A 25,863-nucleotide genomic window follows, 5' to 3' on the forward strand; every position below is an offset into this window, starting at 1 on the left:
GTCGGGACTGACCACTGTTTAAGAAGAAGTGTTGCAGTAGAAGGGAGGCGATAGGCTTGACTAGAGATTAACATAAGTGGGTTCCTGCTGAGGCGAGGAGGCATTGGAGGCGGTATTAGTGTTTGAGGGGGCGGAAGATACCCCGACTGTACCACCGCCGCCTCCAGCCCCGACCCCGGCCCCTGCGCTACTTCCCACACCATGATGTATTATGCTCGCGTGGATGCCCATCCCTGCTCCATGCTCCACTGGGCTGCCAAAACCAACCACCAGCCATTAAAGGGGCGCTCGTTCAACATTTTAATCCCACGTGTTAAACTTCATACCATTTTCATCACGCATACACAATTACTAAATTTATCCAAATGTTCGTCGGATACACTGAGTCACATTTTTGTTTTAATTTTTGCTCTTTTCAAACAGTCTATCAACGAACACAGGTAAATTATTTCACTAATCAGAAAATATGTCTCCCAAGTATCAATTTACAAACGTTCCTTTCGCCTTCTTTCAAAGTCAAAACTCATAGTGTAATCAGCATACAATGTTGACGTATCGTAAAAGTACCACTTCTCGATATCTAACAACGTCTCTCATACCTTATAATAATCTACTGACCAGAAAGGAATTTTGTATGATTTTGTTCAATTGGGGCTAATTCATCGTTCATGTACAATCAAAAACGATAAAATTTTGGAGAAGTTCAGGCTGAAACATCTCAATTTTACAAGTACATTGAAATTCATTGCATAAACTGTTTATTTCTACAGTAATGATGCGTCAAAATTTTTCTCACTTCACGTACAGCGTATACAAGGGGGGACGTTTATCAAGTTAAATAAAAACAAAAAAAATAACTAATTTCAGATGTTCGCTAGTTCAAAGGATGTTGAAAAATTATAAAACTACGTGCAGATTGTGTTAATCAAGTATCACATAAATTATCACAATATTGTTGTGTTTGGAAAAGATTCGTTGTCATCATAAATGCAATAATGGGATTGATTTCGCCCCTTTAATGAGGTACACATGACATTCACAAACCCAGTCGTAGGAGTTAGGGGCATTTGTTGGGATATTCTATAGTACAGAAGTTAGTGGAGCTAGACAGGTGGTATGATCGCAATACTACTGTGTGGATTCTAGAAGAGTTATTTACAAGCAGCATAGGTACTATATCATAAATAGTCCATAACTGGATAAAAAAATGCATTCGTACGTTGGAAGACACATTTTCTGACAATCTTTTCATTGCCACTTCTTTTTTGTTCGTAATTATTAAAATTATTCGTATAAGTATAGAGTATACGAAATGCAAAGGCTATAGATTGTACGGTTTTCTTGATAGTAACATGGAAAGGGTCAAGGAAAAATGTTATTTCTGTCAAACGTAATTATATTGCAATCATATTGTCACCTTACAATAAAAACCTGTTTCTTTGTTAGACTCGTTAAATAAATACGATGTTTCACAATCGAGTATTTACAGTTATACAGAGACTATGTGTTGAATTACGTAGTATACAAGTATTTTAAAATGACCATCGACAGTAGGTGCAATGATATAACTTCAAGGTGCTCGCAGTTAGAAGCTTTCCAAAAAAGTCAAATGTTAACTATACAAGTTACAACATTCCAAAAGCTCTCCTTTACCCTTTTCCATTAAATTATATTTATATATACACACATGAATCAACTAACGAGTGTAGTCAAGGCTGAAATTCAGTGAAGATTCATCATCATCGCCATCATCTTTAGCTTTAGAAACCATAAACACCACGCACCTATATTAGTAGTATGACTAAATATAATAAAGTAATAGTACGAAAGACGTACCTGCAAGGTTTACACCATTGACTTTGTTGGTCTAGTCCGTACCTGGCACGACATTTCTTCATGTTATTACCTGAGGATTGATAAATGAGATTTTAGCACAAGGTGTAGAAATTATAAAAATTAAACAACAGGCATATTCACTAAGTTTGTTATCAAGGAAAAAAAATATATATAATTAGGAACTTTTGCAGTGATATTGTGGCCTGATCGATACAAACGAAAATAGACGGAAAAAGCTCTGAAGAATTTTTATGCACATTAGTCTTGGATAGACAAACTACCGATTGCTAAAAATGCAAAAATAGAAAATGCAATTAACTACCGCAAGACAAAAGATCATCACGCGGATAGAATTCATTTCTTAAGCAAAAAAACGTCAGGGGAAATCCCTCGATGAGATGCTAAACACATGTTATATTGATATTGTAACGTTGGCTCTCCAAAATAGAACCAAATTGTGATGAAATCTTATAGCACGTACGATACTTCAGTAGAGAAATAAAAAAAAAACCTGTGTACATTGTGTATATCCATCCAAGAGTTTGACTATTTCTAATTACATCTTGGTCATGGGTGCTTTGTTATTTAAATCTTTCATGAATCAAGTACATCTTCTACGTATTGATAATATGGAATGCATTCAATTCTATAAGATACATTGGTATCACTGAGTGGAAAAATTTAAGGACAACTGATTTTGTTAAAATGTTATTATACTTTGCTTGGGATAAAGAGTAATTGGCAAATTTTAAAGCTACCTGGAATTATTGTCCCAGTGATAGAATGGTAAGAAATTTGAAAATAAATGAAATGCAGTACTTGAAATTTAGGCAACTCGTACTCGGCAACATAAATTGATATGTTGCAATGAAATTATTATGTTGCAAGCTCTACGATCAGGTACGTTAAAAGAATTCCTAAGCAAGCGATAATAATATATGATAAGTATGTCATGCAACACTTCTAAGAGCATAAAAAGACAAGATAACTACATTTTCTTTTTCGGCAAGTGCGTCACAAGCTTTAGGCATTAAACTGAATAAATATATAAATATATATATGTATGTATTTATATTTATATATATATATATAGATACTTAAGCTTGTAGGCGTTTAAAACGAATTAAAATGGATTTCAGGTACTTGGATATGTAATTAGAAATAATAACAAAAAATTAAGGATCAGGCAACATTGAAACGATCAAAGGAAAAAAAATGTATAATTGAAATTGAACAGGAGAAAAATGACTTGTGAGAAAAATTAAACATTTAGGATTGTCTGATTGCGGAGTATAAGGTCCCTGTAAAAATGCAAGATGGCCAGCGTCCCCAAAGTTGTATACGTAATCAACATGTATATATATATCCATGTATAAATATATATCCATGAATTTATACATTATATAAAAATATTTTGTGTATATAAATTTACACATATATATACATAAATGTGTGCATATGTATTTGTTGATATACGTATACACATACATACGTATACATTATGTAATATATGATATTGTCCCAAAACCCCGAAATGGGGGAAACATGCAACATAATGTAGTATGATAGTAATAATAATAATAATAATTTTAATAATAATCATAATAATAATAATCATAATAATAATAATAATCATATAGTATGTAATAATATATGTAATAATGGGGGGATTGTAAGAATGTGTGGAGTGAGGCATGTGGGTACCTCCAGGATCACTGTTTGTGTCTTGTTTGCGCTTCCTCTTCTTAGTTCGGTTGGTATTTGCGCGGGAAGACCAGTCAGGGTAAAGCTGCATGTGCAACTGTCTCTCCCGTCGTGCCAACTCATAATACTTGGCCTGTTCCTCTCGCCCTAGCGCGTGCCACTACCGAGAGAGAACCAAACACTTTTGTAATATTGTACAAGAACCGTGTCTAAACAATTATGTAGGTAATGTCATCAAGGAAATATCTATGCTACTGCCGCCACCCTGTATATTGTTGCTGTTGCAATTTACTCAAGTTAGAGATCATGTAGGACAGAATCATCTATATTCAATATTTCAGTAACATTGGGGTCCCTACTTTCCGTTTAAAGTGCTAGAAGAACAGCCTAGTTGCCCCCCTCGGTTGCACCGCTTTAGTTTATCATCCGATCGGTACCTATAATTACAGGGTGTCTGATAGGGGTTTCGAAGTGGTTCAAATGAATTCATAACTTATCAACAAATTTCATTACTAACGTTACACGGGTCATTTTGTTGCAAACAACGTTAACTGTGGATATTCCATTATTATGTCGAGGAAAAATTTAGAGAGTAAAACTCTTTCCGATAATATTGATCAAGGAAATTCAACGACGATGAAGATACCTCTGAAAAGTAACAAGGACAGATCAGAGGTGCAAAGTAGATTGTGAGAAAAGATATTATAATTATTACCATTGAAGCGGATAAAAACAGATAGAAATGAAACAAGAATAATTTAACAAATAGGTACACATTCATCGAGAGACAAAAAAAATGCAGAACTAGAATACTCCACACTGTGTAACATGTGATGCGTAATTACACCATGTGTTACAGGTATGATGTAAATTTACAATTCGTACCGGTGTTTAAATCCACAGAAAACATATTCGACCAACGGCGTAGCCGGTAAGGTAATGAAATATAAGAAAAACAAAATACGAAATAAGAAGAAAAAAAAAAAAAAGGAAACAACAGTGATCAATTTGATGAGGAGTGAATTCGACGCTACACGCTTTACTAGACCTACCTACCAGACATCCTGTACAGACTTTGAGACGAATACCGCTTTAGGGAGTTGGCCAGATAATGCATATTCGCAAAGTCCGTTTCTGCTGCCACATTCCACAATCCCCACAGACAATCCAAAAATAGCAATTTGCTCAGAGAATTATACAGAATTATTAAAATAAATGAAAAAAACAAAAAAATGCACAAAGACTTTGATCGTTTCAATCAATCAACCAATAGGTAGTATTAATTATTATAATGATTAATAGGGCCTGCTGTTCTAGCACTGGAAAGTGGTACCTCCGGTGGGATCTGCGGAGCGCTCTTTCTTCCTCTTCTTCTTCTTGCTTCCATATCCGTAGTTATCCCTCGCGCTCCAGCCAGGGTAGCGCTGTTGGTGAAGATGGCGCTCCTGTCTGGCAGCCTCATAATACCTCGCCTGCTCCTCCCGACTTAGCGAGTGCCACTGCGTATCATATCCCCTTTTTGTTATCTTCTCTACTCCATTTTTTTTTTTTATTCTAATGTTTCGTTTCTGCTGCTTTATTTTATTTTATTTTTTTTTTTTTTTTGTCACAAACTCTTTAGTACCGTTTTCTGTTCACGTACGCCATCAAAACACAAAATAATATTTTCCTCCCACCCAAGTTTTCCGTCGTACGTGTACGTGATACATAATATTCATTCCATAGATCCCACCTACAATGCTCTATATGTATATTATTGATTGAATGAAAATAGTATTTAGTAGTATATAGTTTACAAATTGTGTACGGGTGTACAAAATACAAAAATAGAAAAAAAAAAAATCAAGTGTTACGATAGACAAAGAGAGAGGCATGCAAACCTGGAGTATATGTATACAACTATGTTACTGTTATTCATATGGTTTGTCGTATCGAGATTTTGCGATCGACGTCCAATTATTTTTGCTGGGAATATTTAGGCGTTGGCGAAAAAATAAAAACTATCTCTGGTACGGTGAAACAAAATCTCGACTCTCAATTCCAATCGACTGTCTCGTGGTATACGAACGCACATCGTGAGGTCTGAGGAATAAACTGATAGATCTGAGTATTGAAGCGGTCTTTACTGTTACCTCAAATCTCTGACGTGGATTCGGTTGACCGATTTATCTACCAAAAAAAAACCATCATCGTTAATCATTACTCACTCGTCTTCCCAATATTTGATTAATAGCAGCGCTCTCCTTTAACGTACACTCGGCTACAACCTTCGCCCTCATCTCCTTCATGTAGAGCATGAACGCGTTGAGTGGTTTTTTTATATGGGGTTTCTTTTTATCTGATGGTTAGATAAAACAGAGAGAAATTTTTTTAATGACAATAATTCAATCGATTACATAGACATTATTGACGGAAGCGCGACGTGACATAGAAATTTGATTGCAGATTATCTCACCTTGATTATTCTGTTGACCCGTGTCTTGATTTTTTGTGTTATCTGTTGCTAACGACGTAGAATTTTTCTGATCTATCGTAGACCTGAAATCAAAAACGAAAAGGAAAATAACTAAAACGGACGTGCCATAACACAACTTGAACACAGTATTTGGCACAGTGAACGATAGACAGTATCCAAGCACCCAAAATTTACCGTTTAAAATAACTCTGTTTGTTAGTATCGCTCGACAAAGTATCATTTTTCATAGACTGTGACGACGATACGACTGTGGAATTCTGCGTGCTATGCAATCGGTCCGTTATACTAGGTACAGGATTATCGAAGAACGGTTGCGGCATCGACAATGGATTTCTTATAAAATTCTGAGGCCCGGCTGTATTCCAGCTCATGTGTTGCCACATTCTATGTCTCGCCTCGACCATAGCCAGTAGTTGCATAAAATTAGGCTGAGTATTAAAGGAAGATGGAGGTGCAACGTTCCTTGGCAAAGTCATATTAGACATTTGAACTAGACTGCTCATATACAGCGCCGTCAACACTTTATGATCAGTAGTCGGTGAGTTGATATTCGCTGTCTTTACCGCCTCTTGAAATATTCTCATATTGTCATCGTCGAGTTGCTCTTCGTCACCCTCGGGTTCAGCCTCCTCGACTTCCTCCTCCTTAGCCGCTGCTCTTACTTCTTCGTCGATGACTTTCTCCCTCGTCTTGACACTGTTGTAATTGTTATTTTTAATAAACGAAGATTCGTCGACCCCCTCATACGCTCCACTATCCTTCTTTATCACTAAATTTAATGGTTCTAAACATTCGGGCTCCATATCGCCATATGCAAAATTATAAATTACGTATGTGTGTATCTCCTTTTTATTCTCATTTATACAGGTATGTAATATATACGTATATTCAAACGTCTATTATCGCCAGTGTCTGACAGACGCGTTATTTATTTCTCACTCCATTAAAGACATTTTCTTTACGTTCCGGTCTTCTTCTATTTACTCCCTCTCTTCGTGCGTGTTGATATTCACGTTTCAAGATCGACGTCAAAAATCGCAGCAATGCAATGCGAAACCATACTACACCTAAATATCCATTTACGTAGCACCCCCGGTATTATTGTAACATATACTATATTTTAAGCGTGTATAATAATCACCCCCTTTTCAATATTGCTGCTGGTAATAACTCTCTACTACCTCGTCTTCATCCCCCCCTTCGCCTCGTCAATGACCGCGAACGTACGATTGATTATTTGCTGTATACGAGGACCGTCGTCTCGTTGCACACGGCACACGGTCGTCATTGCAATTCATGGAGCTCTCTCTCTCTCTCTCTCTCTTTCTCTCTTTCTCTCTCTGTCCCTCTCTCTCTCTCTCTTTCCCTACGACTACATTGTTGTAGTGGTGTATAGTACCCTATCAATGTATAATTCGCGCAAGGGGGTGAAAATGGCATTTTTTTTTGGCGGGACGCGGGCGGCGCTACAGTCGCCCGACGCAAAACAACCACTACCGTTACCATCCACCACCCTTCTTCAAGCGCCGACGCGCGAATTTACCCGACGACTACTACTACTACTTCTACGACGACTACGACTCATTATTTATTACATTCTCATCTCGGTTCAAAAATCACCTCACCCTTTCTCTCCGTTAACTCAATCCCGATCCTAATAATACAACCTACTTTCCCGTGCCGCGAGAACCAGAACGATGACGACGACGCTTGACGATTTACAAAACCAGATTTTTATTGTTATTGTTAACCCTCTGGTTATCATTATTGTTACTGTTATTGTTGTTTTTATCATTATCGATAACTATTCAGTCGGCGGGGGTTTTACGACAATCCCGTTGAAGTTTCTAAGAGTTTATCGATCGGCACCCGCAGCAAGTTTAACCATATTTTAGGACATGAAGAGGATTTGTAGCTGCAAACACTTTTCAATTTTGGGTATCTAAAATTCTACGTAAATCAATGCTGAATAGGTCTGCGCTACAGTTGCAATCACGGCAAAATTTCTTTACTCTCCCCGGTTGTCGACCGTTATTTAGATGTCAGTTAGTTTTTTATCCCCCCCCCCCCCCCCCCCCCCCAACAAATCTGTTTCCTTATCTTACAATTAGTCTCTTTTCTTTTGAAAGATTCTTTACTCTCCCCGGTTGTCAATGTTTATTTAGAGGTAAGCAAGTTTTTTTTTTCCTATTTCGTCATCAAATCCTCCTCCTTATCTCACTATTTTCCTTTGGGGAACCATACATCCGGCGCGGGTCATACAGAATGCAGCGTCAGGTTATATCGGAGAGATCCGCAAGTAAAATTATGCAGGGGAAACCAGGTACTAATGTAAATTAGAAATCTGTTAAGAGGGTAGTAATGATCAATAAACGCGACCCCCCCCCCCCCCCCTCCTTTCCGCCCCAAAGTCGTCTATTGCAGCGCAGACGCCCTGTGTGCCTATACATAGGTACATAGGTACACACGTAAATACATACACACGCAGCAGCACTACCCCCCTGATGCCCGATCCGCGAATCTGTCTCTTTTCATTCCTACCTACGACCCCCTCTCTGTCTGTCCATCTGCCTCTGTATGTGCGTTTAATGTCGCCCCGTCTCTCTTTTTCCGTAACGTGCGCGCGTTACTCAACTCTCAAAACCGTTCAGCGTTAACGCGGTGTGGCTGTGGCGGTGGCGGTGGCGACGTCAACGACGAACCTCTGTCTCTGCTAGGTTGACGGAGGAGGGGTGGCTTCGAATGATGTAAGGGTAGTTTTGAGGGAGGTGCTACCCCCGGTGGATACCCGCGAAACTATTTTACCCATTGCACAACCGCTACAGGGACCACCACCACCGTCTCTCCCCCGATAAATGCCTTATACGAGCTTCCTTATCATTCGTTGATTCATCCTGTCTGAAGGGTATCTTCACGCGATTATCGAAAGAGAGCGTGGTGGTGGTGGTGGTGGTGATGGTGATGGTGATGGTGATGGTGATGGTGATGGTGATGGTGATGGTGATGGTGATGGTGATGGTGATGGAGGTGGAGGTGGTGGTGGTCACATTTTTTATCGACTATTGAACATCATACCTATAAGGTATATCCTTTCGAACAGATATCCAATTTTCTCACCATCGTTAATAATAATATTTATTTATTCGTGAGTGCAGACTGTTGATGTGGGGATGAAAAGCACTTCGTCTACGGTTGTATATTATCGAATCTTTGTTACGCGCGATATATTTTATTTTATGTTTAATTATGATCATTGCATCGGCGCAGCAGATGCGTAACAATTGGACCGTAAATCGTTTGACGGAGGAAGAAAAAACCCGACTAATCCTCACCTGTGATTGTGATCCAAGGTAGAATGGTCCGGCTTCGGGGCAGAAGAGACCAGCGGATGTGAGGCCAACGCGTGTGCGTGCGGACTGAGTCCAGGATGTGGAGGCATGAGGCCGGTTGGTGAAAATCTGTACAGCTCGCTGAAAAATTCACACGGTTATGTTACATACTTGCAATAACTGATCGAACCTAATGAACATACAAAGACTTTACTGCAATCCGGAGCATGATTACTGCGATGCGAATACTTCGATGAAATAAACTAGTCAATGGGTGTTACAGGTATGATGGAATATAAGATGTAAAGAAATTAATTTTCACCCCTCTCTCAACTTCTCTTAGTCTATCGGTACCAACCTTGGTAAGCTTGAACTGGTGATCGGTAATCCCGTTGGATAGGGACTCCGAAATCCAGCGCTGGCAGGAGATATGGGATACATGCTCGGGGTGTGCCTGTAAGATGAATTATTTTTTGTTGTTTATTTTCAGAATCTAACAGTGAAGAAAAACACAGGCGCAAATATATACACACAGAGTTAGAAGAACGAAGACAAAAAGGAATGAAAATTCGAACCGTAAAAAATTAGAACGCGTGAGCGAGGGAAAAAGGACGAGGATAATAGAAAAAGTAAAAGAAAACGGAAAGAGAGCGTAATCGGGCGTGGAAAATCTCAATTTGGGGCGGGTCGGCCAGAAGGCAAATAACGAGCAGGGAAAAAAACCGGAGGCGATGGAAGAGGCCGAGGACCGGCAAAGGGGGCCAGAGACGAGTGAACGAGGGTGTATTTGACCTAATAGACCGGAACCAAGAGGATGACCACCATCGCCACGACCGTCGGTCACCCCACCCGACGTCGACCCTTATTCGCGCCACTTGGGCTCAGATTTTCTTGAGAAACAAGACTAGAATCCGTACAACAACGATCCCATGGGAATTCCACTTCGACGAATTAGCCTCACGCTATATAGAATCGACGGGAGGGCTACACGTGTCTGCTGTTGTAGGTACGTCAAAGACGGTAGTTGAAAAGAACGAAAACCGCCTCCGGCGCACGAGCATACGTTGAAAATGGATACACGTTTAAGAAACTGCTTAAATCTCGGTATCCACATTTACATATTATACGTGAGAAGTTGGGGGGAAGATATGCGATTACAAAGATCCGTGATCCAGAGATGGAAGACTTGAAACACTTTTGATGAAAAATGAATGAAAAAAAAGAACAGGTTGTAACGAAACGCGGTTAATATTATAAAGGAGCCATGTAAAACAACCTAACCACATAGAAGTTGTATGATAATCGGTTACTTCTTGGGTGCTATAATTAGGTTTCATATAGAAAATGATTGCGATCTACTGTTCTCGATAGAAGAAACTTTTGCAAGAATTTTGACTCATTTTAAGAAACGTTAGAACCGATTGTTTATTACGTTACATCGACATTTTAGCATACAGCTAAAAATCGCAAGAATCCCCATTCTTTTTCGGACAAGTAGCATCTAGTTAGCGGACAACGTTGAAACAACGGGAGGCAAAGAATCCTGACACGATTGAGTGTCACACAAAAAACTCTTACGATGAAATATAACGTCGAGGTTCATTCGAGTCAAGTCAAACTTGAAGAAGCAACACAAAAAGGAATTCTTGTGGTAAATGAACCACTGTACTCACCAGGATGCGGCGACTTGCGTCATTTCCGGGCTGAGCATCGGGTACGAGTATTGGCCAGTCGGAAAGGGGTATATCGGCGCCCTTGCCAGACCTAAAACATGAATCAAAAGATTTTTCTATCGCTCGACGATTTCCGCATGATAATACAATAAAAAAATTATAATTTGGAAAAAAAAGGTGAACGAGAGAGGCGAGAGTTAGTAGTGTAGTAATCAGGGTAAAACATGGATCGCGGACGTTGAGGCGGTCGTGTTGTTTTTGATCAAGCTAATGTCCAACGTGTCACCAGGAGTGGTTTTTCCGATAGACGTAACTGAAATAGAAAGACGCGGACAGAGGCATCCAAGGATAGTAGAAACAGGGTAAGGTACGGAAGAACGAGTGTGTGTGATTACAACTGACCGAATAGAAATTTTCATCAGACGATAAAGTCATGATCAGGCTTGGCTTACTCTGTCTCTCCGATTTGATTTCTTTTGTAATATGTTATAGCAGATTAGAAACTAAGCGACGCGTATGTTTTTTGATCTGCCATTATCACTTTAACGGGGTGAAAATGACCCACAAAGATGAGCACCCAACGGGATGATTTCTTGATACGCTTGATGGACTTGAATGGAAACAAAGCTGAAATGTTTTATTACCGAATAGAAGGTTTCATTCGAGTCCATTAAGCGTGTCAAAAAATCATCTTGTGGGGTGTCCATCTTTGGGGATCACTTTCACCCCTTTCAAAGTGTTTAATAGCAGATAAGGAAAAAAAATCACGTGTCGCTTAGTTTTTAGTCTACTGTGACATATTACAACAGAAATGAAATCGAAGATATGGTTCCTTGTCCGAAATACCTTGACCAGGGTCTGCTGGGACATCAGTCTGGCCTGATCGAATTGCTACTCGGGTTCAGTCTTGATCGTTACCAATTGCGGAATAATTGTTAATTAATTGCGCGGTACCTTCACGATCAGTGGGCACGTAGTATTTCTACCACGTATAGAGTGTACGTTATACAGCGAAGGGTGTGGCTGGTTGCGGAGTTTGCTCGACGGTATAAGCTTCACTTTAATGTTTGCTCGTCGAGTAGACGTGTATTTTTATACACCTACGTAATATTCACAACTAAATTCGAGCAATGTATGTACATGTTTTATATTAAACAAACGGACACGTAACATAGTAAATAAAGGTACGCGTACGATACGCCTCGATGGATTTTTTTGTTTCTTTTCTTTTTCAAATCTCGTTTTGTCAAAATACGTTGCGAGGGACGTCCGAGCTGTTTACTATCGTAAATGAATTCCGAAATATTTGCCCCGAGGGCTGGACCGCGAAACGTTTATTATAATCTGACGGTAATTTATTTGGAATTGTAATCAGGCGGTTTACTGGCACCATTGGTGTTGCTGCGGCATCTTCTTCAAGCACGTGCGTGAAAATGCACCGCAGCACGCGATACGCCGAGTCGGCTTTGCCTGCGCTCTGGAAGGCGTTCGTCCATCCGTCCGTTCGTTCATTCGTCTCAGGATTTCCGACTGCTCGTTAACGAGGCACCAGACACACAGAAAATTGGAAAAAGACCGAGCGAGCGAGCAAACGAACGAACGAACGAACGAACGAACGACTGGAGCCGGCTGAGACCGTAATTACGTCGTTGCCGTTGCGGTCCGAAAAAAAGGAAACAATAAACCCCGCGCCTGCACGACGTCGGTTTTAGTCAAGACCGTGTATTTATTTATTTTTCATTTCATTCCTTTTTTCCCTTTCTCTTCTTCCTTCGTCCAATTGAGTGCGGAAAACGTTTATTATCTAACCACGCGATGATTGAGATTTATCCCGAGGTGTAATCCGACATACTATACTAACGAAAGGTGAATAAATAGATGGAAACCTAGGGGGATGAATTATAGAAGGGTAAAGCGAAAGATAAATCAATTTTTCAAAGTGGGCGCGACGGGAATTTTTTTAATCTCACGAAGAACGAACCTTTTCAATGCATCTTAATTCATCCGCGACATTGTTGCGTTCATTTAACGCTCGCTAACTTTCACGAAATGATGCTAAAATCCGATTTTCGTCATCGTACCGAAAACCGTTTGAAACCAGAGTAACATAAAAGGAATAAAAAAAAAAAAAAAAAATTGAATGGGAAAAACATCACAGACCACGCGATCGAGAAGGGCGCGTGCCTTTCGCAAGAAGAACAACGTCGCGCGATTGTAGGGCTCGAATGTATAAAGTAAGTGCGAGGGGGACGCGGATCACCCGAAACGACTGACGATGCTAATAACGCCCAGCAGGTTCGAAACGAACGATCCGGGGCGACCGATACGGCCACGACGCGGTTCTCCGTAATTATCGACGTCGCGACGTAACGAGGAGTCTTTTTCTGACGGAACGACGGACAGACGGACGGACGAACGCGGCGGGGGCGAGCTTTTAGCTCCCGATTTTGTAACTGTAAACCGCCCCTCGATACCCGTGGCTCTCCCACACGCCAACACACGCGCACGTGTTGCGTATGTGCGTGTTTAGTTTGAACGCAGAATAAAATACTCAGCTCGACACACGTTCCACGTGCTGGGCACCACCTACGGGGTTTTAATGACAGACTCCGGTGAACAGGACTCTCTCTACTCCAATTTTCTACCCCTGTAACCCCTGTAGAATATAGCGATGTAGCGAATATAATTTTACCCGGTTAGCTAAAGGTATATTAATTCCGCCGCTCGATCGACTGGACGATTCATCTCTGCAGGATGCGTAGCTTTTTCAGTTCCCGTATTAAGCTTTATTTCCTGATAATCACGCCGTAAGGGTAATATTTTTCGACAATTTTCACAATGTCAAAGTCCAGCAATCGATCATCGACATCGTTCATTTATCGGAATGCCGACAATGAAAGAGGTACGAACACAGCCGGTATTTCCGTTTCCAAATCAGGGTGTAATGCATCCGAGGGGGGTGCATGTACAGTACCGACCGGCTAGATATACCTATAAGGGACTTCGGGTGGTTGTTCGTGAATAAAAGAGTAATTTTCCGGGTGGTGAGACGCCGATAATGGGGTTGCAGACTGCCGAGTCGACTGGAAAATGATTAAGCACACATGACGGAGCTCGCGGACTCGCCAGGATATTGCCGTGCGGCCCCCTTTCCACCCCCCAACCCCGACCCCTCTTCCCCCGATTTCCACTTTCCGCCGCTCCGCCCCCCCCCCGCCCCCCTCCACGCCTTCATTCTCCTCGAGTTGCTTCGCCGCGGATAACTGCGGCCAGGCCCAATTCCAATCCCAGAACGAGTCTCCAGCCCCCCCGCAGAATCAATCCTATCTTCATACCGTACCCTCGTTCCTAACCCGGTCAACGATCTCCCTAACAGCTCTATTCACTCCCGCTATGAAATACTCAAGACCTATATATCCGTGCAAAGAGATTAACGAGCAATTTGGGTTAACCGCAATACTCTCTCTGAGGAAAATTATTACGTAGGAAATCCACAGGGCGTTCGAATCTTGCGAATTTCCTCCTGGATTCCATGTCGTTTTTCTTTCAACTCTGCTAATTTCATGACTCGTGTGAATAACATGGGGTTCAGGGAAAAAGCTAGACAGCTAAAATCCCACGAGGGTCTAGTTCAAGCAGTGCAAGCTGGTACTGGATAGCGTCTCCGCCTGAAAGGTGGTACGAGCTATGCACTAAGCTCTAGGTTCAAACCGTGAGAGTCACCCTCGAAAACCGATTCATTAATCAGTCACCACGGTTTGCTAACAAAGCGACTAGCGACGTCGTCGCCCTTACAGAGCCGTTTCAGGGGGTAGGCTGTACCTACATGAAAGCAGAGCTATTGGAGCATCAGATGATGATAGCAATGAGCTGTTCCATTGGATTCGACGATAAGTAGGTATATATCTCTCATTGTCATTTCTCGCAATTATACGATTGACGATGGATAGAGAAATACTAATCCACGTCTGGTTCGTAGGAATGGGTCTAACCATGGTGCGCGAAAACAAGGTGTGCTCTAAACAAAGTCACGACAATTCTAATTAAATATAAGTGAAGTCATAGTTTTTTTTACACCATTGAGTTTTTTACAACGTGGTTTTTTTTTACACTGGTTCCACTGGCAAGACAAGACATAGGTAAAAATGGAGAAAAATATAATTCTTGCTTGACGCCGTCGATCGGGTTATCCGCGCCGATGGGGGCGGGGAGGGGATGAATCGGGGCGCGGGGCGAAGGCGGCGGCATGAGACGCAGAAGAAGCCCCTTGACCCGGCGCCGAAGGGAGGCATGCCATGCCTGGCTGATTAGCCTAATGGTGAGTTCTCCTCTTATTCTCGTACTCGACGCCAGTTCGCGAGTCAGAAGGGTCTTCCCCAGCTCCAAGCCCCGACCCTCGGACCCCGAGCCGTCCCTGCAGCCTCTCGACAACCCCACAGAAGCTGCTTGGTCGCGTCTCTCGAGCGTCGACTCGACTCGACTTGACTTGAGAGAAATATTCTTCCAATTATTCGCTTAAAAATGTAAATATTTACCCCCACCCGCTACCGGTGCTCCGCGCAACCCAGCTCGACGGATCCACCTGCGAACTCACAGTCACGTCATTCATTTCAAGCCGCTAAATACCGGGTCACCCTCGAAACGGATCCAAGAGCTTGATATTCCCGATGTACGCGTAATGTACGGAACAGAAATCCTACGTTTGAAGCTGTTGCTGGACACACGAGGGTTCGTTATATCAATACTTATCGAAATTTAGGTTCGTAGATAAGTATTGTAGATACAGGTACATGTATGTAGAGATTTGAAAATAAAAGTACGATTCTATGTAGCCACTGGTTCATTATCAATTTCCGTACAACTTACTCGAGGCGTGTGATCCTTCACCCTAATGATGACCTGTACCCACCTTTCATTCGAACAATTCACTCTTCCACTATGTTTATAACGATAGAATACAGGTGCGGCTACGTACCTACAAACGTATGATTGATCGCTTGGTGACGATTAATTAACTGCCACACCTAGCTAATGAGGTACAACGGAACAATGCAATTTCAAGTATTTCCATCACCAAATGTATTCGTTACAATAAAAAAAGAGGGAAACTTTACATCGATGCAACGTCACAACTGTCCCTTTTTATCATTTTCATCTTCCTTCCACGAAACATAAGTTCTTTGAATATTTGAGAACAACAAAAGTCTATCGGTACTCCCGACGAAGGATAATTTGAGCTTCGTTGGGTTAAAGTGTCCCATTGACAGTCCGTACGGCAAGTGTTGTATCAACATCCGATCCGAGTCGACGAATGAATTTCCCCTCTCGAAAACTTCGCCACAGTTGGATATGATAACAAGTTGGTAACTAGTTTATACAGGTTCGAGTGAAAGTTTTGCGGGGAACGTCTCTTAGCATCCTCGTTATACCGAAAGAACGAAGGGAAGAGAATTCGTCTATGAATGGTTCCAGGAAGTGGGATTGCCATGAGGATGTTACGTGACGTAGATGACGCCATTTTGAATCCGTGCAAGCTGATGCGAGTGTGGTATCTCTGTCGGGAGAATTTCAAGGAAAGAGTGGGAGCACCGACCGAGCTGCAAGTGCTTGTGAGTTGCGAGAGGGTGCAGGTGGTGTGACGGCGCGTGTTAGTATGGCTGATTGTGTTCTGGGTGGGTATAGGCGGGGGGGCTGCTGACCTGTGGAGGCTGCTGCGGCAAGGAGTCGTTTCCAGTGCGTGGGGTGTGTGGATGGGCCGTGTGGTGGCCAATACTCACCGGCCGCGGCCGCTTTGCTCACGTCCAGCGTGCCATAGGGTGGAATTCCCATGTGCGCCGGGGGTGGCTGAGACAGGTGATCACCGTTCGGGCAAAAGAAGGGTAGACCACTCGGGTGAGTGCCAGCCAGGCCCATCTTGCTCGCCTGAAACAGAACAGCGGAATGCTAGGTTAGTCGTTGAAAGGGGCAAAAAGATAGTAGTTCGATTAGTTTGTGCCATTATGCACCATGATTCGCATCGACGAGAGCTTGGCGAACCGAAAATATCATTGGCTAAGTATCTTTTCACCGTCTTGTGATCCATTCTCAGAATCAGTATACAACGGCAATTACAATGTATAATTTATTCTACCCCTCGTGATTTCTTATCTTTGGATGATTGACCTGTGAATAAGAGGTTTGAATGGTCCGCGGATAATATGGAGGGTATATCGTTATTCAAGGATTCTAAGAAGATGATGAGAGATGAGATTCGAGGAGTGGGTTTTTCAACGAATATTGTTCACCGTCGTTTCGAATCACTGCGTACCGGGGAAAATTGAACTTTGATACGTAGAAACGAACGAACGACTGCAGCAGAGATACAAGCGAGATATTTATCAACCGGGGCGGAATACAGAAGCGACCGAAGAATATTCTCCCTCCCGCTCCTCCTCACAGAGAGCTACTCGTTCAGATTGAAGGACTAATTTTACATTTTTTCCCTCTCTCAGTCCCGTTTTCTCCGCATTGAAAATTCTTTATTCGTATGCCGGTAAGCGTAAAGGCAGTGGGCTAAAATTAGCCAAGCCGATGTTTTTCAATCGAAACGGGAGGGAGGAAGAAGGCTGCGCCCTCCTCGCTCGGTCGAGCGATTGAGACGCGGCTACAGAGAGAAGAGACCGACTGAAGGTGGTCGATGGGTGGAGTGGTTTCGCCCTAATCAACCGGTGCTTACCACGAGGACTGCGGTATCGCGGATTGATCTCACCGCGAGTAAGAGGCCAGGATCAAAGGGCTCGCTCTCCATCCACATAAGAACTCGAGAGAGTAGCGTGGTGGCTTCCTCGGGAGTGCAGGACTCCTCGGAACGGGACGGCGACTCGTCTTCATCCTCAGAATTTTCGCTTCGTTCTTTGTCAAATTTCCGCTCCTCGATACCGGGTTCCGACTCCTCGACGTTGTTCGCCTCGTAGTCAGGCTCAACTTCCTTCTTGACTACGGGCTCGAGGCTTTCCGCGAGCGGAGGAACGTCGTCGAGGACCCAGGCCGCGACATCCGCGTCGTCTACGTCGAGTCCAACGTCGCGAGCGAGACCCCGAAGCTCGTCGAGTAGCATCCGGTCCTCGTTGTGCTCAAGGACGGAGTGTAGCCGCGGAGAAAGCCAAGGCGGTGGACCCGGAGGACCGGAGACGGGGCCGCGAGCGGCTTCCGGTTCACCACGTAGGGCCGACCAGCTCCGCGCGAATGTTTCCGGCCGGACGTTAAGCCAGGCGCGATGCAGCCCGACGAAGGCCTCCTTCAGGGTGAACTTCTTCACGTGTCCGGCGAGCCCGAGCTCCGTGGCCCCCCGTCGAATGTCGAGTATACCGCTGGCCAGCAAACCACCTGCCAGGCGAACTCGAAGCTCGTTCGTGACGAGCCGAGGCTCTAGGACGTCACCGGGAACGACGACGAGACGAACGAGACCGTCGGAGGTGACGCACTCCGCTTCCGGTGGCAGGTAGTCAGCGCCTTCCGCAACGAGCACGGCTCCGTCGGGATGCATGGCGGCCGCGGCCGGTGCAAACTCGTGGTGAAACCACCAGAGGAAGAGGTCGACGGTCAGCGAACCGCGTCCCCCGCCGGCGTAGACGACTGGCTGAGTGACCATGTTAACCCGCCATAAACACCGCGGTCTCCAGTGCCTCCCCGCTACCAGGAGTCGCGTTCGATGTCGGCCCTCCTGGTCCGCTGCGCCGACGACCCAGACTCTCTCTCCCCGTGACGAACGCCGTCCGGGCAGAGCCTTCCAGTCGACGTGACACACGTGCGCGATGTAGACGCGTCCGGGGTCGAATTCTTTCAAGGTCGAGCGGAGTGTTTCAAGGATGCCCGGTGGGCTGGGGGCGGCGGAGGCGGAGCCGGAGCCGGAACCGCCGGGGGACTGGGATGACTCGTCTTGGTTAGGTTCGGGAGGTTCCGGTTCCGGCAGGCCGTGCCGCTCCTGCCACTTCCGGATCCAATCCGGGGTTATCGAGTCGACGAGCTCGCGCGTCGCTCCGGCGATTCGCGCTATGCCGAGCGCCTTCCGGCGCAGACGATCCGGTCCAGGCACCCCCGTGGTGGTAGTCGTCGTCGTCGTCGGCGTCGTCGAGGTCGGGGAGTCGGACCTGCCCCGTCGGCACTTTTCGACCCATCGCGCCAGGGCGCTCTCGAGACCCTCGGCGTCCAGGGGTTCGCGCAGGCGCGCCGCGCCTCGGCATCGACCCTCTCGCTGCCGCCTCGGAGCCGCGGCCTCCTTCTCAGGCGGCATCTCCGGGCCGCCGCTGCAGCTCTGCTGCATGAACACTCCACCCCGCACTCGACGCGCTCCTCTCCTCGCCACTCTGGCACGCACACTTTTCACCCCCCGTAGCGACATCGCGACTCCTCGAAGAGGACTCCGCACGCACGATCCGGGCTTGCCGGTTACGTCGACGCTGCTGATCACGGTGCTACGGGCGCTACCGATGCTCCCGTCGCTGCTGCATCAGGCGAGCCGTCCCGCGACCGAGAGGTGACTGAGCGGCTGCGACGCAACCGTCAAAGGCCCGACCGGGAACCGGAGGGCTTTGATGTTCCGCCGCCCATCGCGCACAAAGCGAAAGCGACCGAGGAGCGTGGGGATCTCTCGGTATCTCTCTCGGTATCTCTCTCCTCTCTCTTCTCTCTCTCTCTATCTCTCTATCTCTCTCTCTCTCGCAACCCCAACGCGACCCTCCGACCCGCCAACGCGACGACGTAGTAGTATGTCGCCCGCGAAAGTTAGCCGAATTGATGGGCGCCGAAACCGAAACCCAAATTTGCAAAATCAAGGCATCTTTCTTCGCGTGTTATAATCCGCCCGCCGCTATCCACGGATTGTAATAGAAACGGAAATGCAGCCTCGTATCTCGCTTGGCTATACCGCGAAGGTATTCCGAAACTTGTAGAGACCTTGGTAAAATATATCAACAGACTGAACTGGTAGGTGACGTCGTCGACCCTCAAAGTTGACGTTTGCTAAAATAAGAAAAAACGCTGCGAATCAATTCTTTTTTTTTTCAACAAGTAAAACGAATTCGAAACTGTTCTCTAAATGCGTTAATCGATTAGAAAACAGCACAGAGCTGACATCGAGGAGTGGAATATAAAACTAGAAGCCACGGTGATTATACAAATGTCAGTAAAATTGCAGATTACCGAATACGTGTAGTTTTGTTTAATCAATGTAATGACAAGCGGATATAAAATAGGAAACAAATTAACTCCAAAGTTTTTAGCGATATTCATTGTCTCGTTGATCGAGAGCGTTCATTTTTCTTCTATTTGTAATGAAAAATATGTTCAATATGAAATTTTTGGTGGTTGTACGACCGAGTGCCGCACGCGAGTTATGTAATAATTAACGTGCAAGCCTGTAATGAATTCACCCACATCAAAGCCCGACGCGTGACAACGTTTGCGGTCTGTTGCCTGCCGGGTGCAGCGCAGTGATTAACGTTTATCGAAACGAATTATGCGAGCTGGTGCAGACGACAGGAATCCGTGTCGCCGCGTAAACAAGCTGGGAATAACTAACTCGACAATAATCCAAACCGTAAGAACGTTTCGCGGAACTGAAACCACATAAACATCGGAGTTGACACACGGTATGAAATCGACCAGTAGTAGCTCCCCGAAGCGAATCGGACACGAACGAAAAGGGTCAAGTAAAAAGCAGACCCCCTGAAAATTTTACACGTTTCGGAAATCAGTTTTGGAAGATAATCACAATGTCGCTTCTACGCACCAACGAGTGAAAATCTATCTACCTGGCAACAAAATAGTCCACTGAATTAATGAATTACCTGAACGTGTTACACTTGAATGAGTGAATTTCGACGATAACTGCGTACTTTTCTTCTATTTCTTGCTTATAATTGAACAGCGCATTTGTCTATCTCCAGAAAGAAGCAGTCTGCAGAGAACGAAAAAAAAGTCATACAACCGAGAGAAGCTGTCCGTTAGTTCTATACAGGGGAGGTAAGAGATGGCGTAGTGGATAGTTTACCGAATCAGTGGTAATAACTTATTCAAGATTTCGAACCGCCAGTTACTTAGCAAATAGCTCGGCTCTCTCGACTTCCGAGTAAATAGATCGAGATAAACGAATGGCCTGTATCGAATAAGAGATTGGCCGCCCTCCAGCAGCTCGCGTGTTCTCCTCTTTACGCGATTCGTTACCAGGGAATAACGGAGTGGGAAGTCTTTAGACGGCAGCAGTAACAGCAGCATCGTGTTTTCGAGTCAGTCATGAATGAGGAGATGCCGTTTACTGCAGCCAGGCACAAGAGGCAGAGGCGTGCAGCAGCAGCCTAAAGGCGAGCATCAACGTGATAGCGAGAGATCGAAGCGGAGTGAGGAGGGGAGCTAAAAATGTCTGGAAATTGGCTTTCTCGGTAGTGACGCACCACCTGCCTTATATACCTTACAGGGCAAGGCAAAGCAAAGCAAAGCAAAGCCAACGCCAGCGCCAGCAGCCAGAGCGGGGCACGGTGGAAGTGCATGAATTATTCGAAATACATTAATCCGACGGCTTCCAGTGGAGTTCCTCCATTTTCCTACCCGTGCAGGCGGGGGATGAGGGCGTTGAATGGAGCCAGTGCTCGGTGTACCCGGGGGCGGTGGTGGCCAACCCCGAGCTCAGTTGCCGGGGCAACGTGGGAGCCAGAGGAGGTGGAGGAGGCGGCCAACCGGGGGTGGCGGTGCTCAACGGCGAGGGTGGAATGGGACGCGGAGATGGAGATGGGAACGATGCGGGAAGGTGTGCGACCGACGAATGAACGAACGAACGAACCAACGAACGAACGACGGACAGCCGAGTTGTTGGAGCTCACAATCAGTCTCGATGATGGCTCGAATTATCAAACGATACCTACACGAGGATGCTCAAGCCTGGGAAGATGGGCTGAGGATAAGGGAGAGGGAGAGAGAAAGGGAAAGGGGAAGCGAAAGGGGACGACGAGTTGGGAGAGCCAAAGGATACGCTAAATATTCCATATCCCACGGCGGTAACTTTATATACACACACGATGTACAGAAGAGACACCGTCAAAGTTGACAGCCAGGCGAACGTGACGTACAGTTATTGTGTGTGTGTATATGTGTGCGTTTGTGTACGCAAATGCCGCTGATGGTTATTGAAACTGTTGTTATACATATATCTATTTACAGTCAGAAATTGTTACAGTTTGACTGTATAACCCATAATACCGTCACTGCATTTATTCTCTTAAAAAGGGTTTATCAGCTTAATTCTTTAAGCAATTTTAAACAAAAATACTCCGATACATTTTGACGCAGAAATAAAGAATATTTAGAGATATACACGTCAACGTCGAAATAGACCAGGGCACACCCTTAAGTAATTTTTTTTTCTCATAACGAATCGCGAGTTCAACTATATCTATTTTTCAGTCTCTGGATAAAGGGGTTGCCTGCATTCTGCTCCGTTGAGATGATCAGTTTGCATTTCGATCCACGCATTATACAGGGTGCAAGTGTAATTTATAGCGACCCCTTGCGATCGGTCGATTCGTTTGATGTTGTCCCAAATCAATATAGACTGTATATACACGGGTACATATAGCCATGCAACATTTTGTGTTATACCTACATAAACATGTACGTGTACTTACGCGTGTGTACACGGCAGGAAAGTTGGGTGTTAAAAATCGTTGAAAAGTGTACAGAAGTGAAAATACCTTGATTCGTTTTACGGAACGTTTTATTTTATCGAAGAGACAATTCGAGGGGGGTTCGAAACGTTTTCTCTGATCGTCCACGTCTCTCTTGTTGCCGGTCCAAATTTGAGGCGACATCAAACGTGCAACAACGCGTGTCTCACAGGCTCCTGCCGATTCTTTTTTTTTCCTTCTTTTTTTTTCACAAGTAGGCACGTTTCTGCGAAAATTCCTGCGATTCGCGACTTGGAAACTGTGTCATTGGCGCGACAAAAGGGAACACGCAGAGGGGCTCGAGCGCAACAAAGGCGTGCAACACCTACGCTTATGGGACGCACATATCCAAGGCTCGCGAAATAACGTCGAGATAAAAAAGGAAATAAAATACATCGAAAATATCACGGTTGAATGATTCGCGATTGTTGAGTAAAAGGGAACACCGGCATATAACAGGATGGTGTGCTGCATGTGCTCCGAAGAAGAAGAAGTGGAAGAAGAAGAAGAAACTCGAACGACAAAGCGATTCATAAGTCTTGTTGAATCGTTACACTTACAGGTATATACACACGGTAACCCCGTCAAGCGAGTTGGTACAACCCTTGAATCGCACCTCCGTAAGTAGTACAAGGAAATAAGATGAAACAAGACGAAATTACCTCAGAGAGTTTCGATAATTGCCTGTTATCCGTGCATGCATACCTACCCAATGAGACTCGTTAGAGGGAAGAAGGAGGAGAAAAAAACAAAAAAATTAAAATAATACAGATCGAACGAGTTCCATTCGTATACCCATATAATAGGGACTTTAATTTGCTGGCAATTTGACCCGGTGAAAGGATTGGCTGCTAAATTATCGCCTTTCAGAGCTGTCGCACACACCTGAAAAGGTAAGGCACCTACCTGACAGACAACTGGGTTAAAGAGTTGTATATGCTGCATTTAGTTTGGCACGGGTTTGCAGAGACAAGCGCGCTCGCCCCAAGTTTCAAGACACAAGAGTGCGAGACGCAACCCGTCGCTAAAGGACCACAGCACAGAGTTATTGATTAGATTTTCAACTTGTTCGCGCTTCGCCCCTTCGCCCCTTCGCCGGCGACCCCTTAAAAGCTCGAATTGGGTCGTTGCACAGGTTTTAAAAATGCAAAGGAGATCCTCCTCTGATCTCCACGAGCAAAAGTTGAAACCTTTTCCTACCTGAACCTGCGGCTCCGATCAGGTGACCTTGATTACGGAAACACTTCTGCAGCCAACCCGAGATGAGATCAGTGGTTCTCTATTTTACCAACAATTAACGTATTTCCGTAACCGTTTAAATTCTCTTCGTGAAAATTCGATGGGTTTCAAGTAGGGCAAAAAGCTTCCTACAACCGTCTAGAGATGGCGCCGCTGGCGATGTGGAGTGATGTCATACGGCAGTAGCCAATCGACGCGTGTTTGCCTGAAATTGAGATTTTGCTCCGTCGAAACAACAGCGATAAATTTTTGTTTTGCCACTATGATCAAAGATACGGGACGTTCGACTCTCCGTTCGTATCAAACAGGGTCAAGAGAGTTCCTCTCTGGGCAAACATTAGCGTTAGCGTATACATGTACCTAACCATAATCGAAGTGGGCCGAATCCCATGTGTGAGGATGAAGATAAACGGAGGGGATGGCACAGGTTGGCCGGCTCGTACGCGGAGTGTTATCGACGACGGACGGACCGCACCGGAGGCTGTGCAGGACATGGCGTACCTGCAGGAGAGGGCCGGTTGAGGGCCGCGGCGGCCAATCCGAAGGAATCGTCGCCATGGCAACCGGCGCCTGCGTCCACGGGGTGCACGTTCTACTTTTGCCGAAGACTCACGCCCCCGCACTGCCGCTACAACGATGGTTATACCGTCCAAGTGTCGAGCGCTCCGAGAAAATCCCGTCGCCCGCAACTTACTTTACTTTATAAACGCCAAACCTGGCCCGATATTTTCCGCTAGATCGTATTACGACACTTGGCAAACTTCTCGTTTCAAAATAATCGTCTAGCATTACGTTTGAGTGGCCCAATGTGCCGATGTGTTTTTTTTCTTTTTTTTTTTTAAATCGATGTTCCGTTTCTTTCAATATGTTGAGGTTGTATGCTTTTGGGTCGCTGCAACACCGAGTGCGTCTACTTAACGACAAAAAGGCACGAGTGCACTGAACGGTCAGAAAAGCACGAGAGCTCTCTGCCACCCCGGGATATTTCTTCGAGGAAAAGTGGGTCTCAAGGTTGGCGAACATCCGGGAATTTCCTCTGGGACACTCGTTCGCGACAAGTTTTGGAAGGGCGGTAGAGATCCCGGAGGGGTGAAAAATGTAAGAAGAATAGAAGCGCTTTAAGAAGAGTGGAGCGAATATGAAAAAGCAAGAAAAGGCTCTGCAGGCACGTGGCTCCTCACGCTTCAACCACTCGAATATAATAACAACAAGAATAATGATACTGAAGAAAAAGGCTGAGCCCAAGAATGGCCTGAAGTCGAGGTACGGGGGGCGAGAAACAAGTTGAAAATAAGACGGAAAAAGAAGAAGAAAGAAGTCGAGAAGTTCCTCTTCCCCGACATCCGAATCTACTTCTCCGCCACACTTCTTCTACATCTTGCTTGAAACTATTCTCCCGAAGCGTCGCGGCGACAGCCGGCGCTAACGGCTCTACACACAGACGAGGTCCAGGTCCTCGCCGTAGCGTATTGTTTATTTCGAAAGCCTTTGAACAATTGAACGGGGCACCGCCGCGCCCTCGCTTTAACCGGAGGCCCGAGGGTGGACTGCCAAACCCAGCAGCCGACCACCCCCCCCCGACCCTTCCAAACTTCCTGACGTTGGCGCTGCGTAATTACGTATTACTGTTACGGGGGAAACTCTATACCTACCTACATTCGAGGTGCAGCGACAGTTGTGACAAGGCGCACACGTACACGCGCCCCGGCGAACGCGATCCAGAACGTCGCCTGTGCACCAGCTAGACACGGACCTAGCTGGCTCTTGTGCGAGTCACAAAACAGCTGCCGGCTCGTGCTACGCGCGCATCGTTAGAACGTCGTTTCACTTACAATCAGGCGTCTTACTTTCAAGATGATTCCCGTTTCTTACGGACCAGTGGCCACCCTGGATTATATCGAGTAGGTACG

At 44.9% G+C, this 25,863-nt stretch overlaps 1 protein-coding gene across 11 annotated transcripts in view; it reads right to left on the bottom strand.

Annotated features, from left to right (window-relative positions):
- Positions 1–25,863, bottom strand: part of LOC124214633 (protein pangolin, isoforms A/H/I/S) — a 133,152-nt gene that overhangs the window by 7,729 nt on the left and 99,560 nt on the right. For 7 of the 11 annotated variants that reach the window (XM_069134635.1, XM_046617135.2, XM_046617129.2 and 4 more), the window contains 8 exons: positions 16,718–16,940; positions 11,019–11,109; positions 9,704–9,799; positions 9,349–9,486; positions 5,996–6,078; positions 5,748–5,878; positions 4,874–5,039; positions 1,837–1,906 (listed from right to left, as the gene is read on the bottom strand). In XM_069134635.1, coding sequence (XP_068990736.1) covers positions 1,837–1,906; positions 4,874–5,039; positions 5,748–5,878; positions 5,996–6,078; positions 9,349–9,486; positions 9,704–9,799; positions 11,019–11,109; positions 16,718–16,940 — 998 coding nt within the window. Of the gene's footprint in view, positions 1–1,836; positions 1,907–4,873; positions 5,040–5,747; positions 5,879–5,995; positions 6,079–6,190; positions 7,347–9,348; positions 9,487–9,703; positions 9,800–11,018; positions 11,110–16,717; positions 16,941–25,863 lie in introns of those variants that run through there. The other 4 variants (XM_046617152.2, XM_046617187.2, XM_046617171.2 and 1 more) reach the window with 4 other exon arrangements.

Source organism: Neodiprion pinetum, chromosome 1 (assembly GCF_021155775.2).
Source record: "Neodiprion pinetum isolate iyNeoPine1 chromosome 1, iyNeoPine1.2, whole genome shotgun sequence".
Taxonomy (NCBI): Eukaryota; Metazoa; Arthropoda; class Insecta; order Hymenoptera; family Diprionidae; genus Neodiprion; species Neodiprion pinetum.